The 18624-nt window shown below is 35.1% G+C and overlaps 2 protein-coding genes across 4 annotated transcripts in view; both read left to right on the top strand.

The window, feature by feature from the left end:
• The window catches only part of LOC110455892 (multiple epidermal growth factor-like domains protein 10), a 50834-nt gene extending 47377 nt beyond the window's left edge, over positions 1 to 3457 (top strand). Inside the window, exons 15-17 of the mRNA XM_021506316.1 lie at positions 908 to 1045; positions 1662 to 1877; positions 2177 to 3457. Of these exons, the coding sequence (XP_021361991.1) occupies positions 908 to 1045; positions 1662 to 1877; positions 2177 to 2304 (482 nt within the window). The 3' untranslated portion in view covers positions 2305 to 3457. The remainder of the gene's footprint in view (positions 1 to 907; positions 1046 to 1661; positions 1878 to 2176) is intronic.
• Positions 3458 to 10933: 7476 nt separating this feature from the next.
• The window catches only part of LOC110455889 (protein draper-like), a 36922-nt gene continuing 29231 nt past the window's right edge, over positions 10934 to 18624 (top strand). For all 3 annotated transcript variants that reach the window (XM_021506314.1, XM_021506313.1, XM_021506312.1), the window contains exons 1-2: positions 10934 to 11055; positions 13432 to 13632. In XM_021506314.1, the coding sequence (XP_021361989.1) occupies positions 10992 to 11055; positions 13432 to 13632 (265 nt within the window). In that variant the 5' untranslated portion in view covers positions 10934 to 10991. The remainder of the gene's footprint in view (positions 11056 to 13431; positions 13633 to 18624) is intronic.

Here is an 18624-nt window from a genome sequence, read left to right as displayed (position 1 = left end):
AGTCCATATTTGACATACTAAATTAGTAGCAATGTAAATGTATAAGTACTTAAAGTAACATATAAACTTTTTTGACACGAATTTTCATTTCATCTAACCAATATGTGGGGCGAGTTTCATTTACATAAAGACCATATGTAATGGAATAGAATGTAATATTTTGCTGATTACAAAACCAACATTTGTAGCAATTTGTCGTGAAACATGTTCTCTTATTGACGTAGAATATAAACATTTTAAATCAGTATGCCGCTTTGTAAGCTACAACGTATTTTCAATATTTTGATGCTACGAGATTGTGAGGTCATAATTGAAAAAGTGCCATACGTCAGTCAATCATATCTCTCCACTACGTCTTATTTACTGTGCGTTCAAAACATATTTAAGGTAGTGACTTTTCGACACTTGAAATGGGGTAGTTTTGTGACAATATTCATTATTGCATGTATACATTGATAGCGATCGTGTTTTGTATATATACAACACAACAAACACACAACATTGAATTAACCTGCCTGAAAATGTGCTGATTCGCTGTGTGCTGTAACTACCGAACCGCCTTATCTGTTTTTACGTGTAGAGTCCAAATTATTAAAATATATCATTATATGATCACGGATCTTGATGAAATTTCCTATGTGGTTTAAATCTGACTATGTGTGTGTCAAAATGATATGAGTTGTTTTATTTTATATTTGATATAACTTGAATTACAAGTAGCAATTATAACGAAATCATAATGCACTGAAACGGTTTACGCAAATGTTTGCATTGATGAACAACGCAGACTACTAACACATTTGTACAGTTAGAATATAAGCACATTTCTGTAGAGGAAGTGACACATTCGCATTGTCTTTTCACCAGTAATTCATGAATCAGTAACTATTGATCACTTTGTCTGTAGAGTGTGTCTCTGGTTTCCATGGTAGCAAATGTGTAGACAGATGTGGCTACTGTCAAGATGGGAGATGTGACAAAAACACCGGGAATTGTATGTCATCATGTATAGATGGGCTGACAGGGGATAGGTGTGACGTCAAAGGTATTTATTGATTCCTTTATCCTTAAAATATACTCCGTCATTATGTTGTAAAAAATTAGTTCATAATGAACTTCTTCAATATTGCTGTTGTTTTCATTTCATTTTTTTTCCTCCATTTATTTACTTTTATGTGTATTATATGCGTTAAATGTATGCATCTAATGAACTTAACGGTGTACTTACGATGTTTATACAGTACAGGAATAAATACATTACATATCCTATGACTGTTAGTATTACATTATGAAATAATAGTAAATACTAGATGAGAAACTGGCAGAAAGTCGGTTTATTTGTAACCAATATCTTTATTTATATAGATGATGTTATGGAACATTCAATATGCATGCAAAAAACCCTTTATTGGAGCAACTAAAATATGGTTACGAATATTGCAGAAATGATGTTGATATGGTGTTCATACATGGTTGTATCGTCCAGCATTTAAAGTTTGTTTGTCTAATAAAATAAGCGTTAATCACCAAGAAAAAAAAGACATCATATATTTCATATACAGGATGCAGAACATAATTTGATAATTTCGAACATGAAATGTAACAAACGTTTCACAATTACAAAATAAAAATGAATGTATACATATAACAAAACCTTGTAGTTGTAGTCGTCAATGTGCCTAGTAAGGGAGATGACTTCAAACCAGCAGCAATCGGGATAGGTAGTGGCTGTGGAGTTGTTATCGTTGCTCTGGTCATCGTGATAATTGTACAGGCAAGAAGACGACACTCGGAACGTCAGCAGGACCCAACGAGGTCTACCACTATGGCAGATATATCTCTACCAAGTATTCGACAAGAGCTACAGGCAGAAACAGGTTTTGCATAAATACGTCTATTTTATTTCAAACACTTATAAATACATAGCGTCACCTGTAAGTAGACATCTCGATTAACAATATACGAGTAATTTTTCGTTGTTGCTAAATGCAAATTTATAAAAAGTGCACCGGGTATTGGATCAGGTAGCCTTCCATATCAAACGTTTTAGACTTAATGACTACATGCGTACATCGCAGCATTCCAATAATTTAAGAATTGTCATCTTTGTAATTGCTGATTGGTAGTTTAAGCGATTATTCAGTTGGGTGTAATTTCCTCTGATGTTCTTTTCCAGACGGTACTTACAACATTATAGATGCCCAGAAGAGAGACGAGAGCACAACGAATGAATATCCGACTGATGACAAGTATGAGCGTCTTGGACGAAGGGAAAGGGAAGTTCCACACATATACGAGACTTAGTGATTGCGTACGTACATATACGATCGCAATAATGTATCAACATCGACATCGGACAACAGTAATATTGTTTAAAATGTGCAGTTACATTTAACTTTCATCTGGCTCGTTGTGAAGGTGTCAGCTGGATTTTCCTCTGCTACTTTTGATGATCTCGGATAGTCTTTTTGTGATAGCTTTCATAACAGCAAGACACAGAAATGTATTCAATGTGGAGTTTTGAATCGTAGATGTTTCTAATTAATGTTGCCATGAAGTCTACGATATTATATAATATGTATTAAATTGTTATTTTAACTAATTTCTCATGCTTCGTGCAATGAAGCACAATATCAACTTCTAACACCTTTCGGGAAAGCATTAAATGGTTGTACAAAATACCCTTTTATATATTCTCACCCGATCAGAGTCACACCAAACATGTACACGAAAACGTTTCCCAGAAAATAATCAAATACACTTGCATTTCGTGAATTTTGGCATTTTTGCTTACATATGTACATGCAAACGACTGACTGTACATAGATAGCAGGTCAAAACTGAGAGTTTGAAGTGTAATATTAATGAAAATATACATGTTGTTACCACACATGTACATGTGATTTGTTTTCGATCTCACCAACGTAAAAAAATGTAGTTCCAAATGAAATACTGCACTTTCTTAAACAGTTTATATCGAGTGAAGTAAAATGAATTAATTAGCTTTATATATGCACTTATAGTCACATGAATCCCCTTTATATATTTGTATATACCTTATTCATAACTGTATTGAGAATCATTATTTTGATTTATAGGTATGCATATTGACGACGTCATACATTATGACTTGTGTGACGACGTCAATATGCATTTGTCTTAATCATTTTGTTTTCAGCATTGTTTAAAAATCCCCTATTCTTTTAATAAGCAATTAAGGAAAAAGGTTTTAAGCTGTTTTTTCATGTGCGTTCATATTAGCACAGCTTTTGTTTATATTTTGCTTGAACTAAATACGCGACTGATACATTAATTATAAAAATCATCGTACATGTGATGTATTTCAGAATGCACTTGTTTCTTAATGTTCTTTTTCCACGATGTGAATAACTCAAATAAAGAGAGTTGCGCTACTTCATTTGCATATAAAAAATCTACACCAAATATTTGTTTTATGTTATTGTGACAAAGATCTGCTTAATACGTGTTATGTTTCTTAATCTGAATTAATCCTTTTGTAATATTGTAGTCTACATATCATATAAAGGAAATATACAGTATACTAAGTCCACCTTTTATTTTGTATCTGATGAAAGCGGTCTACGTCTTTAGGTCCCCATGTTTACGCCATTTGTATTATATTTCTCCAGAGGCTTTTTTTGTAATTATTATTGTATTGTGATGTTAAATAGTAATATAAGCTCGGCCTGTTTATTATAGATAAGATGAGCGAGCGAACAAATCTGTGAGCTATAAGAAATGGACAATATCCTAGAATGACTCGATTTACTGTATCAGCTTTAGTTAATTTAAGTAATTTTAATCCATACAGCGCACTTGTCTCCTAAACAATTTCTAAGACACATGTGAACCCATCTCCTTTCCGCTCGATCAAAAGCATATCGTTGTTAAGAAAGTCATCCTCCAGCATTTTCTAGATTAAATTATTTTATAATATCACGATTCAAAATGGATGTTTCCTTCAATATTTCTTCCTTTCATAAAACCCTCTTTGGTCGGAATGGATTAAAATTATCATTAGTATGTTGGCTGATTGAAAGCCAGTTTTATTATCCGCATGCTCTCCTTCTTTATACATTAGAATTATAATGTTTGTATTTTTGCTATATATGTAAGATCATTTCTGATCAGATACAAAAACTTTACCTCGCTATTACCTGGTTCTTTATTAAGATTTTCTATAGCTGTTACGAATTACCTGACGTTATTTTCAATACCTTCAGTTCATCTATATTTCCACACTGTTCTCTTTATAAGGAATAGGAATCAGTTTGTTTTTCGGGTTTTATAAATCCTCGCAACCACGTTTAAGTCATATGTATAAGAAAGGTCTGCCAAATATCTGATTCTTTGGCAACTTTACTACAAATATATAGTAGGAATTGAGCTTTCTATATCCACTGCACTATACTTCATATTATTTGTTGACATTTTTCTGCTACAATACATGAAGTTCCCTCAAAAGATGCTGATAACCGAAAAGAGTCTAAAACCTTAATCATATCTTTTAGAATACTGTGTTTAAAAAAGTCAAAAGTTGAAGTAGTCAACATTATTTGACTTTGGTGTAGAAGCATCCTAAAAANGAACAGACCAAAATATATCTTCTGTCCCCATTGCAACACACTTGGGATCTTAAATCTTTCCTTTCTTTCTTCAACGTTCTGCCTTTCTTTGTCGTAACGCCTGAGAACACTTAATGATCATTCTGTCCGTCATCACACGTTGGCGGCGGCGGCGGCGGCGGCGGCGGCGGCGGCGGCGGTAGTCACATTTAAGTTTTCCAGACTTTTTTTCGCCACCATTTACCAAATCAATTTGTAATTATGTATGTGGCTTAATCATAATAGATTACAGATCAAATTCGAACCACGTGCCAATTTTTATTTTTTTTGCTGGAGTTACATGTATGGCCCTTTGCACATTGGAAGCTCATAATTAACTATTTGCCATACTTCTTTTCGTTACCGCTTGCCGCTTAGTATGTGGCTTTATCATAATGGATTACAGTTAGAGTCCAAACCCTATGTCAATATTTCATTTGTTGCTGGAGTTATGGCCCTTTGCACATAAGAAATCTCATAATTAATTGTTTTCCCGATTTTTTTTTCGCTACCACTTGCAACATCAATTTGTTACCCAATATGTGTCTTTGTCATAATGGATTAGAGTTTGAGTTCAAACCCCGTGTTAATATTCCTTTCTTTGCTGGAGTTATGGCCCTTTGCATATAGGAAATTATCAAAATTAACTTTTGTTTTACTTATTTCGCTACCGCTTGCCTAATCAATTTGAAACTTTGTTTGTGGCTTTATCATAATAGATTACATAGTTAGAATCCATTGTCAATATTCTATTTTTTCTGGAGTTATAGCCCTTTGCACATAGGAAATTCTTATTAGTAACTGTATTTTTTCCGGCAACACATCCACTTCCTTCGAATTGTAGTTTTCTTCTATAGGTGTCTCCTTGACACCCGTCATCATATGACCCTGGCTGTTGCGAGGACATAAATCACATAATAAAGTACATCCTTTGAAGTCCTTCTGTATGGCTTGATGATGTTTTCAAACCAATGGTCTGGAGCATTTTATGCCGTTTGACAGAGGGTCTCTCTCATAATACTAGGGAGAGGAGTGGATTCCCAAAGGGGGATTCTTCAATTCAATTACACAATTTGTTGTTAGGACCCCTGCACATCTTTAGTTATCAGGTTTTCCGTCTGTCTCTCATTCTGTCTGTTTTTAGCTTACCTGTCAAGGACAAGTGAGCTTTTGCCCTGGTGCGGCGTCCGTCGTCTGGTCATTGTCCGGCCCTCGGGCGTCAACTTTTCTCTTTAAACATCTTCTTCTCAATAACCTAAAGGCCCAGAGACCTGTTGTTGGGCCTGTAGCGTGCTGGGATGAAGGGCTGTCAAGTTTGTTCAAATGAGTGACCTAGCACGACTTTTCCAGGTCACAAGGGTTTAATGAGGTAACATGTTTGAACAACTTATTTTCAATAACCAACGGACCATGTAGCATGCTTGAATAAAGGACTACCAGGTTTGTTCAAATGAATTATCTTGCCGGCCTTTCAAGGTCACAGAGGTCAAATGTGCTAAAATCTTAAAACAACTTCTCAATAACTAAGAGGACCATGCTATTAAGCCTATAGCATGCCTGGATGAGAGGCTATGACATGTGTTCAAATGAATGACATTGACCGACTTTCAAGGTCACAGGGGTCAAATGTTATAACATCTTTGATCAACTTCTTCTAAATAACCAATAGGCCCAGAGAACTGATATTGGGCCTGTAGCATGCTGGGATGAAGGGCTACCAAGTGTGTTCAAATGAATGACCTTGATCTACATTCTAGGTCACACGGGTCAAATGTGCTATATTTGAATAAATTGGTAATGAGCCCAGCATCCACATAAATGACCTAGATCAGCTTTAAAGTTGCATTAGAAGCAAGTGAGCGACACACGCCCATTGGGCTTCTTGTTTAATTTCTGCACAATATCTTCAGTTATGTTGGTTGGATTGCTTTTAGACTGTATCCAGTGTTTATTTTTAAGAAAGTGCTTGCTTTGAATAAGTAACTGTTATAATGAATAGAAATTTAGTTTAGGCATAAGATATCCAATTCTGTTGGGATTTTTACACTCAGGCTTTATCAAGTGCTACCTCGGAGAAAGTGCCTGCTTTGGTGCTTTGGTGGTGAAAGGTTAAGGTCATTGCTACTTTAGAATGTATTTGCTTATGATACACATTGTAGCTTTTGAGGCATCGATTTCAAAGTTCAAGGTTAATGTTACAATAAATAGAAAAACATTTCATGCACAATATTTAACGCTCTTTTGGGCCGTATGCACTCAGTCTTTATCCAGTGTAATAAAACGTTTGCTTAAGCTTTTCATGTCCAGTGGTCAAAGGTTAATGGGTCACTATAAATAGAAAATCTGTTTAATGCACTAATGCACAAAATGTTGATTTACACTCTTGACTTTATCCAGTGCTTTCTCAAAGAAAGTGGAGCTCCTTAATGGTTATTGAAGATTAAAAAGAAACTGTCGTTTGGTATACATGTAGCAAACACTAGTGAAAACCAGTGTTTTCTTTTATAAAAGCACTGGATAAAGTCTTAAGTGTAATCAGCCCACCAGAACTCAAAATATAAGTAGTGCATTTTATAAACTGATAAATATTGTTGGGCTCCCAGGTAACAGAACAGGTAAATAATATTTTGAGTGACCAGTTATCAACCGACTCTTGCCCCAGTACGTGGTACATTCATGTTTTTTCAGAGTCAGAATAGATATTTTGTACGAAATCAGGGATATTGAAAGAAAAGCAGATATTTTCTACGTGTTGCGTTTGTTCTGAAATATGTGTTGAATATTTATATGTACTGTTTCAAATGTTTTTAAGACAATGACTACATACAATGTAACAAAACAAAACACTATATTATATGAAAATGTAAACATGTTTGTCAATATGTGTAGCTTACAACACTTCCGTTTCAAAATATCTAAAAAAAGACTTAATGTTATAAATTTGAATAGGATTATCTGTCGAAATATGTATATTTAAGACTTTTAAAAAAATAAATAAACATTAAGTTTACACAAAAGATATATTTTATAAATGAGAATATATACATAAAATGATAGAATCGGATGGAACGGCTGACGAAAAACAAAGAACATGGAAAATGTGTTAATAATGCAACTTGAACAAGATACGAAAGTAGAATATATATCACTCTTATTGATACGTAAATCATTTTTGTTTCTTTGAATTCAACTTATAGAGTCTAGGTTTGTTAAAAAAATAACAGTTTAGAAAAATAATTCCTGATAAGCCAGGGTTGCGTAGCGAAATCAAGAGATACTGTTTGTGTATAACTTGGTGTCAGCAAAAGAGCTGGTTTGTAGATATGATAATAGACACAAATGCATCCCACAATAAAGGTTATTTACATATATTACACACACATTGAAGGGGTGAATAATGGAATAATTACAAACGTTCAAAATAATTATTTCTTACCTAATTATAATAACGCATGGTGGCCATATTATATTATTACATTATATGTTAGTTAAAACCTATGAAACGTGCATCTTTTGTAAATACATTTATAATTTTGATAAATAATAAGTCGTTTAGAAATTATATTAATAAATAGAATTATATATACTTCACTCAGGCGAGTGACAGCTTAACCAGTTAGGCTTTTTTTCTGCTGTTCTTAATACTACAAGGTAATGTATGAAGTGTTACAAATCATATTACTAGTAGCTGAACATATCCTTCAAACATATACTATCTCTCAAATAATTGTTTGCAAATTCCTTTTTGAAAGCTTTATCATGTGATATCTGACAGGAGGATTTAGGTCAACATTCTTTAAAAATAATACACCAGTGTTTTGATCGATAAGTATACCACAGATAAATATAATTCAATTTTTGAGTTGACGTTTGAAGTCGATTTAAACACAGCTGTGTAGAATAAGAAGGTTGGATTTAAATAAACATTTTATGTTTTTCAGCATTGCAATCATCGCAGACGTACCTTAATGTACAATTATCTCACGCCCCTGCATATTGTTGAGAAAACACCTGCCTCTATCCACTGCATGTATCGTAAGAGGCGACTAATGTGCTTGTCCCTGCAGAATTTAGGATTACCAAAAATATCAGCTGCAGCCATTGCAATATTTGGGATCTGTATTTTTCTCTAACTGCTACTGCTACATTGTAACTACTTTTTATTTCAAAGCACATTGCTTGGCAACACCTTAGTTCTGGTTTTAATGTTGAACGTTCGCCCAGGTGATGTAGGTAATGGGTTCTATCCACAGGCCGGGGTAAACAAAAGTCCTTAAAAATTGGCAGTTGTTATTCCCTGTTTAACGTTCAGCATTTAAGGTAAAGGCAACAACTGGTTCACCTGTTTTCAGTATAATGTGACCGGACTGAATGTTATGTTGTTGACAGCGGCATGGTATTTTAGTGAAATAGCAACATTACCAGGACGCAATTACAACAACATGCCCTGCCGCCGGCATACATACACACATGCATACATACATACATGGAGGTACGTCCTTATATGACTTAAGTTGTTATTACGAAGTTAATGAAAATATATCACGATAATGTAATTGACGTAAGTTTGCGTTATTAGTCCCCAAACGGTTCACGAGGGGAACTAAAGGTTTGCCTTCCGTCCGTCCGTCCATTCGTCTGTCTTTCTGTTCATCCGATAAGTTTGTCCGGGGCATATCTTCCATATCATTTCATTTGGAGTAACCAGATTTGGTATACAAAGACATCTTGAGATGACAAAGTGCAATAAAAAAAGGTCACTATGACCTCACTGTGACCTATGCTTTGACCTTTGATCTTATCTTTTAAAACATTTGTCCGATGCATATCTTCTATACTATTTCACGTGTAGTTGCCAGATTTGATGTTTAAGGACATCTTAGGATGGCGGAGTCGGATTAGGTCACTGTGACCTATGACTAGACCTTTGACCATCACTTTTGAAAATATTTGTGCGCCACACATCTGCTCTACTATTTAACCTGGAGTACCAGATTTAGTGTTCAATGACATCTTGGGATAGCGGAGTGCAGAGTGCAAGAATAGATCTATGACTTTATCTTTGACCTTTATTTTTGAAAATGTTTGTCCAGTGCCTATTTTCTACAACATATCATCAAAAGTATCCATATTTGATGTACAAGGACATCTTTGGATGGCCGAGTGAAGAGTGCAAGAACAAAGACACCGTGACCTATAAGTATCCATATTTGGTGTACAAGGACATCTTGGGATGGCGGAATTTAGAATGCAAGAATAAGGTCACTGTGACCTATGACTTGACCTTTGACAATAACGTTGGAAAAATGTTGTCCGGGGCACATCTTTCCTACTATATCACCCGGAGTATCTAAATGTTGTTTACAAGGAAATCTTGGTATGTTGGAAGGCAGAATGCAAGAATTAGGTCACTGTATCAATGACTTGACCTTTGACAATGTCTTTTTAAAAATGTTTTCCAGTGCATGTCTTTCCTACTATATCAACTGGGGTATCCAAATTTTGTATACAAGGAAATCTTGGGATGTTGGAGTGCAAGAAGTAGGCCACTATGACATATGCTTCCTGACATAAATGTACTGTCCGTCTAATATAGAAATTATCACCGGTGGGGGACTATAAGTTGCATTGCAATACTTTGCATTGTTGTCCATATAGAACAATGATATAATATTACACAACAATGAATTGATAAAATGTGTCGTTAAAACACAGAAGAAAAAACATGTTATTCAGTTTCATTTCATGGGAAGACGTTCTTTTGGTTGATGTTATTATCCAAATGTGAGTATATTCAAACATTCAAATAAATCTTTCTAAATCAAGCTTTATATATTTTAGTAATGTGCCGGCTGTTGATTAAGTGTGAACGCAATTTTCATCATTAACAGATTTTTGTACTTATACTTATGATGGCATATTAATTGAGTAGTTTTACCAAGGGAGACATCTGTTATTCAAGTTTATATTCATACGACTTTACATGGGAAATATGTCAAATATACCATTGTGATTTAACACAGAAAGATAACCGCCTGCTATGCAAACAAGACTGTCATGTTCAAGATTTAAAAAGGACCTTCATATTCTGTTTATATACTCTAACACTGTTAAATGTGAATAAACGTGATATTTGTTAACATTACGCAATGCATTTGTTGAACACTATCACGTTTATGTTTATGTAGGCTTGCTATACAATATTTAAATGTATATTGACAAAGCAATAGAACGGAAACGTTGGGTTTACGATTTCAATTGATACATGTGTGAATACCGTTAACTAAAAATAGGTAGCAGTGTGAACTTCCTGGTTGATACGCCATGTTTTAGAGACAAGGCGTTTGGCGCTGTACAATACCAGACATGGAGTTTTACCTACTGGCCACTTGGTCATTACTGATAGCCTTTACGGTGGTTAACGCATCAGGTGAGAGTCATACTGGGATACATGTAGTCATGACAACATCTACAATCTGCTTCATCTAGATAAGAAATACCCTGTTACTATGTAAGAAACGGGCGATACTTCATGACAATGATAAAATGGACAATGATTGTATTTTTGAGCAACTGAGTCAAATGAGATTATTTCATTCATAATTCTTCACTATTAGGCAATTTGTTTGTATTTTAATGGATACTGCGTAGCCTTCAACAACGTCTATATTTGAATGGCTCAGTATAAAGCTCCGGTGCAGTAATGGGATTCGCACATATATGCTATAAATAGCATGGGGTGCTGGTTAGGTTAGATTTGTATCCATATCACTCAATAATTGAAGAACAGGACATGCCATTCCTCGTATCAATTCGTTTGTGCATTCGTATCGAGTGTTCCTACGCACCCAGAAATGTCCCCCTGTATAAAATATGACTTTATTTTGAAATGACTGTACAGTTTATATAGTGTGTAACCTGACTGTCCGTTACTTGACACCAACATACCATCACGTGTTTAAATGGTTCAGTTTAACGCTCCGATGCGGTTATGTAATGTAACGCATTTATACCACATAATGGGGTGCGTATAAGATCAGCGTGTTTTAAATATACATACAAAATACATGCTAATTCTCATATCAGTTCGTAAGTGCATTTGCACTGGGTGTTCCTACCCACCCGGAAAAGTGTACGTTTAGAGTATGATACTATTTTTGTCCGTTTCGGTACACCAACATACAATCGCGTGTTTATTAATGCACAACCGTTTTACATTAATCATAATAATCTAACATACATATAACAAAATGACAACGACTTGCTTATTTGATCCAGACTGCATATACAATTAAGTTACTGCTGTACATGTGCATATTAAAATTAAGCATATTAATCTATCTGGTATAGCTTGTAAAAAGAAAAAAGAAACGCATATCCTAACTTTCATATATATTTGCGTTTTTGAAATTTCAGTTCTGCATATTGATAATATGAGTATTGTCATTAAAGGTTATAAAATGCAGGACTAATAATCAGAGGCAGTTTTATGTAAAATATACATTTATTGTAATAGTTTTAGGGAACACGATTCGTTGTACTTGTACATGTAACAATTAACTTTATTTATTTACTGTCATAGGCTACAAACAAATGTCCGTCTTAAAAAAACATTTCAAATGAAAATTACTTCAATAAAATAGTATAACATGTACCAGCCAATGTAGGGCTTACACTTTCTTATGAATAATGTTGATCTTTTAAGAAAACACATACTTATTTTTTTAATACAGTACACAGTCGTTATAACAGTGTATTTACCTTGCAATATTTTAGGATGAATTAAGAAGTAATATTATTTATGGTCATCAATTGGTAATTGCAATTCGCTCATCAATGACATCGTGTTGATTTGATACAATACAAAGCGGAGCAGTACTTATCAACCGGATCGTTGCTGACTTCGAGATATGACATGACTTGATACCTGTATCTCTAGTTAACTGTATAATGAATTTCTTACTCCTTTCCACCTTAAATAACTGGGCTAATCACGATTATTTTTGCTAACATATGAATTTTGACTGGTCACGTAATAATGTGATGTTTACTTAACTTTGAATCTTGACTAGTCACATGCTGATCTTATGTGTACTATTTTCCGACCGTTGACTAATCACATGATGATCTAATGTGTACTACAGTCCGACTGTTGATTTGTCACATGATGATCTAATGTGTACTACCGTCCGACTGTTGACTGGTCACATGATGATCTAATGTTTACTACCGTCCGACTGTTGACTAGTCACATGATGATCTAATGTGTACTACCGTTCGACTGTTGACTGGTCACATGATGATCTAATGTTTACTACCGTCCGACTGTTGAAAGGTCACATATGATGATCTAATGTTTACTATTGTTCGACTGTTGACCGGTTAATTGCGATGCTATTGAATGCATCTTATTACCAGCCGTCCTGCTCGTCTAAGTTATTAACGATGAATCGTTTGCACGTTTAATTGAAAACCGTAATGGACACATTGGTAGAATAATGACGATAATAATTTAAAAACACAGCTCTTGTAACCCTGGTTGCTGTTGAAATTACAACTCTTTTACTACCACAGCCTTACATTGGTAGCTATTGTGTGCGTTTATCTGTTTTGCTGCAAATCTATGTTGTTTTCTTTTTCTTATAACGGGAAGTGAATACTTTGTTGTTTTATCAACAAGTTAACTTATCATTGATACGATTTCGCATACGAAATATATACAGATCGACGGATAGGTTTGAAATCAAAAAACTTAAATTTCTAAAGTCAAAAATATCAAAAATGTCATTCGACTTTATGCTTTCAGAAAATATCGCCCTTGGTAAAGTCACCAGGCAAAGTTCTATTCGAGATAGCTGGGACAGCTCTAAAGCCGTAGACGGATGCGTCCTCACATATATGACCTCCAACTGCTGTACACACACGGCAGGAGGCCAGACCGAGGCCTGGTGGCAGGTAGATCTACAAACCCAGTCCGTCATATCCTCCGTGAATATTTTGTACCGAGGTAAGATTATGTGGACGGTATCTTGTTTAGGTATTTTTTTCCGGAGGTATGTAAACTAGAGGCTTCAATAAAATTGATTTAAACTAGTGGAGAAAGTTCTTTCAATTTATATTAATCACTCTTTTTGGCTCGGATTTAATTGCGCAGGAGTTCCTAATAGGGAAGAAATTTGAAGTAGCTAGGGACAACCTTCGTTGTTGGGCGGCTGACCCCCTATATTTTCGGGGGCGGCGATGACCAAGTGGCTGAGGCATCTGACCGTCTATCATCACTAGCACTCCAACTTGGTCGAATGTTCGAGGCCTTCGTGGGGCAGTCGCCAGGTACTGACTGCTAGTCGGTGTTTTTGTTCATCTGGATACTCGTCCTCCAGCACCATTACCTTGTGCATCCTAAATAATCATAGTTGTTGTTCAGGAAAACGAATCCTACGGGAGGGGATCACCGCCATAATAAAAAAAAATATATAAAATTAGCTATTTGGGTTTATAATCTAATTATATGTACATTTGTATTATTTCCCTAGTTGATAAGTGTCTTTTTCCATTTTATGTACATTTGTGTTGTTGCACTCGTTTACAAATATATTGCGTGTTCATTCCATGCTATGCTACTTTTCATTCCATGCTATGCTAGTTTTACCGATCGCAATTTCGTGTTAGCTTGTTGTATTAAATCCATTTCAGACTTACGTGATGTATATAATCAGTAAATTCTATCAGTTGATTTGATGCTTTCGTAATTTTTGTAAAAACAGATATTCGAAACTAACGTTTTATTCAGAAATAGCTAGCTAGTCAACTAGTAAAGTAGTAACCCAGTAAATGAAATGCGAGAGGTTTCCTCATTATGACGACGAACGGCGCTTCGATCGTCTTTAATATACACGGACCGCTCCTCAACCGCATCCGGATCATATTACTAACGTAATGTCGTTATTTGTTTACGTTTTGCCTATTGCATTTTTAAGGTTCTTATATTTATTACTGCATAAATCAAATATATGTTCAAGAACATATTAATGACGACGTCAATATTGATGAAGAGTGGAACAGTGCGAGAATACCTTTAAGAGCCTGCACAAGAAGATGAATTATATTTCCTCAAGTCTAGAAACTAATCACATAAACTAAATATGAGTCTAATCTTGACAGAGCGTAGAGCTTGTCTTCCCCCCTCCCATACACACATTTGAAGAAAGTGAAAGAAATTAAAGGAGATGTATCATAAAATAATGTATTCATACCTTTATGTAGGTTAGAATTTACAGTAACTTAACCATCTCTTACCCCCTATGGCAATCTGACCCCACCCCCACCCCAATTACAATTCTGTATCACCTGTACCTATTCTTATATATACATTTTAGCTGAACTTATAGAAGAGTTTGAAGTGGCTTTTGGGACAAGATTACCATAGGTCACAGATAAGAGAAGAATATGAACCAACTTCCTCCACCAAACAAGTTATTTTTAATTTTTAGAGTCAATCTGAGTAAACCATTATGTATTTTTGTCCATACCAATGAAACAGGAGTTTTTAATAAGAAGGTTTAATTGAAAGAAAAATCATACATACTTTCAAACCTAACACAAACGTGCTGTCATCAATATCTATTGCTTCATAGACAAGTTTGTAGCAGATGTCCATGTCGCAATTTGGTAAATTATACAATTGTGAATGGTTCGTGGTATATATTTCGAAGAGAATAATTCAAATCAAATAAAAAAAAATAAAAAAAATGCTCTAATATAAAGACAAATATATGAAGTTTGCAACACTGAACAATTGTTTAAGTTTATATATATGCAGCAATTATGATTCAGTAGAGCAACACTTCCTGCATCATCGATTCAAGTATAACCCGTGTAATAGGTTTTGTTACCGAGATATGGACTTCAACAACTTTCTTAATGTTGTCGTGAATTCGGTGTGTGGTTTCACACCGCCACAACAAGTAGTTGGAACTGCTCTTAGATCCCGGAATCTATGCAACAATGGGGAGGAAAATCACTCACGTGTATTCAATTGAACGTCAAGATGTAAAGAGACCGCGCCAATACGTCACAGCGAAGTTGTCGCGTAGCTCGACGAGATGTCGTGTCGGCGCGGTCCACGGTCTAGGGGGGATAACTCTCCCGAAATTTACCACAATGTGCATTGATGTACAATGTATAAGTTAGTCATTGAAGTCTAAAATGTAAGTCAAATTCAGCATCTTCACACATTAATAAGAGTGTCCATATAGCTGCGTCATTGATGCCATCATTATGCAGGTATTACCTAGATTTACCCAGAAATGGAACCAACACATTGTCTTGATGGGAATGGATGGCGAGACCGAATCCATTTATACATCCTCTGCAAACTTCGTTGAGTAGGGGCTGGGAATTATAAACGTTACTGGTGAGCAGAGACGTTTACGTCTCTGTTGTGAGGCAAACATACAAAGATGAAGATGTATAAAAACACACATACATAACAAAATATCAATATGCATAAAAGTTAACAAAACAATCACTATGACAAAGTTATCAACAACTATGCTGTCATTACATATATCTATATACAATTATAAGGGCTCCGTGTTTTTCAATTTAAAAAAGTCATTTAAAGAAAAAAGTGGACAGACAGACTTATGGCAGACACTTCAATATACCATAATATTACGACAGTTTGTACCAGAAGAGCTAAAAAGTGTATCTCAAGTTCTGAACCATAATATTTGTCTTTCTTTCATTCTGACTGTATGGCCAAATCAGAAAAATCACAACAATAATCAATCACTAGCCACGGTATACATGTCAGTGATCAACGTTCTTTTTAGTTCATATCCAACTGTTCCATGATCAATAACCGATCAGAATTTATAAAAGCAAACATGTCTTCCGTCTTCTTTTGTTCATCCTGTCTCAATTCGCCTCTTATCTAGGTGAGTTACATACAAAAGCGAGACCGAAAGTGAAGTATTACATCCATAGTTATCTCCCTTATGCATGTTATAGTATGATATACATAATAACCCCTCCACAAAACAACATTTTGCAACAAAAATGTATTATGTATATGGAGGACAACATGAAACATAAAAACTAACATGTATCAGCAAATATATCAAGCTTTGTATAAAAAAATCACAGAAACATTTAAGCATTTTAGAAGTTCATTTCGCCAAAAAAGAATATATTGTACAAAATCGTATCGAGTCAATTTGACATGTATGGCATTTGTTATAAACTGGACTATTTCAGAAATATGATACATGCAATACATGAATATTTATATAAACACACTGAACTAGTAACAGATACCAATTTGGCCATTTTCAAATGGAATAACTCATATACAGTAAATATCAAAGTCATTTAGAAGCAAAGGAGATAATTCATTATTGACTTAAATCCTTATACTTTAGCCTCAGAATGTATGTGATATTTGGCAATATTTTTAGTTATATCTAAAACAATATTGACACATCAAAATATAGATATGTACGAACAGGCAATTACCTCGGGTAAACAGTGAGATGTACTAAGATTTATCAAGTACTAAGTATCCTAAAAACTACTAATGCAGTACCAGAGCATTTGATACTCTGTGTGATTATCATTTCAGAACACTGAATACATATGACAAACTTATCACGACCATAATTGTCTAGTTTGCACAATAGCACCATGCCACAATTACCATAAATTCATTCAAAATCGACATTAGAAAACCAGACTGTTATATTCTAAAATAGCTGCAATGTAAAAATATCCACAAAGCAGCATCATTTCACAATTCCTTGAAACTTGTACACTGTGAATATGAGATATACACAAAATTGTATAATGCATAAAAAATGACAATGGAACACATTTTCGAACAACATTGTTCAACATTCCAGAATATATCAATATATTAAAAAGAGTAAAAGATTCAAAATCTACTGTATCTGGTCTTTAAGTAAATAGTTCACATGTTAATTGTGAAGTGTCTATATTACTAAGATATCAATGCAATGTTGGTGGTGGGTTTTTCTGCACAGCCCTCCTAACATTAGCATTTAAGTCAGAAAATCGTAACCACATGCCATTGTTCCGTCTCTGCCCTATCACTTTCTGCATTTTTTAATAGACAGTGTTTGAGTCTGTTGTGGGCTCAGAAGAGAATGCGTTTACATTGTCCTCACTGCGATGTCGTTGGGGTTTGGGCGCGTTACAGCGAGGTCGGTTAACACCGGTAAGTTTTGAGTTTTACCCTGCTGACGAGATATAGGAAGGGCTTGCAGTTCTCGACGTGTTCGAGATCGCGGTTGCTGTCTTGCAGAAAGATCTTCAAGACTACTGTCCTCTGAGGATAGTTCCTTTGAACCTGGTGATGTAGAGTTAGTATCCTAGGCATGGTCCACCATTTTCAAGGTCTGTGTCGCAACATGAGTACATTTCCATTCACTGGTGATTATTTTACCAAAAGAAAGTAAGGAACATGATGAGGTTCTCGCACATACGCCATCTTTAGTCTGTCAATATGAACAAGAAAATCTAGTTTAGTGTCAGAATTTGGACGTCGGAGTTAATGGTATGTTCCGAGCAGATTTTCTGAACAACAAACGGACCGTCATTTTTATCTTGTAATTTCTGGCCGGGACCAGTAGGGTCCTGTAGGCGATATAAAATGTCTCCTGGTTGTAGTCGTAATTGTTTCACACCCTTGTTCATTCGATCAATCATGGCTGCCGTAGATTTGTCGACTGTTTCAAACATGGCTGTACGGATCGTTTCCAAACGTTCCATAAAGTTCATAGCAAAGGCTGTCACTGCTTAGTGTTCGTCCCAAGAACGAGTATCCTTCTGCAATAATTTTGTCATACGTGCAGCCAATGCTGCATGTGTTCTCTCACAAGCCCTTAAACAGTGGTGTGTATAAGGTGTAGTGAATTCCTGCTTGAGTCCCAACAATTTGCATGCCATCTGTGAAACTTATGCTGTAAACTCAGATCCGTTA

Source organism: Mizuhopecten yessoensis, unplaced genomic scaffold (genome assembly GCF_002113885.1).
Source record: "Mizuhopecten yessoensis strain PY_sf001 unplaced genomic scaffold, ASM211388v2 scaffold8393, whole genome shotgun sequence".
Taxonomy (NCBI): domain Eukaryota; kingdom Metazoa; phylum Mollusca; class Bivalvia; order Pectinida; family Pectinidae; genus Mizuhopecten; species Mizuhopecten yessoensis.
Note: the sequence above shows the minus strand (reverse complement) of the source record. Positions and strands in the feature narration are given on the sequence as shown.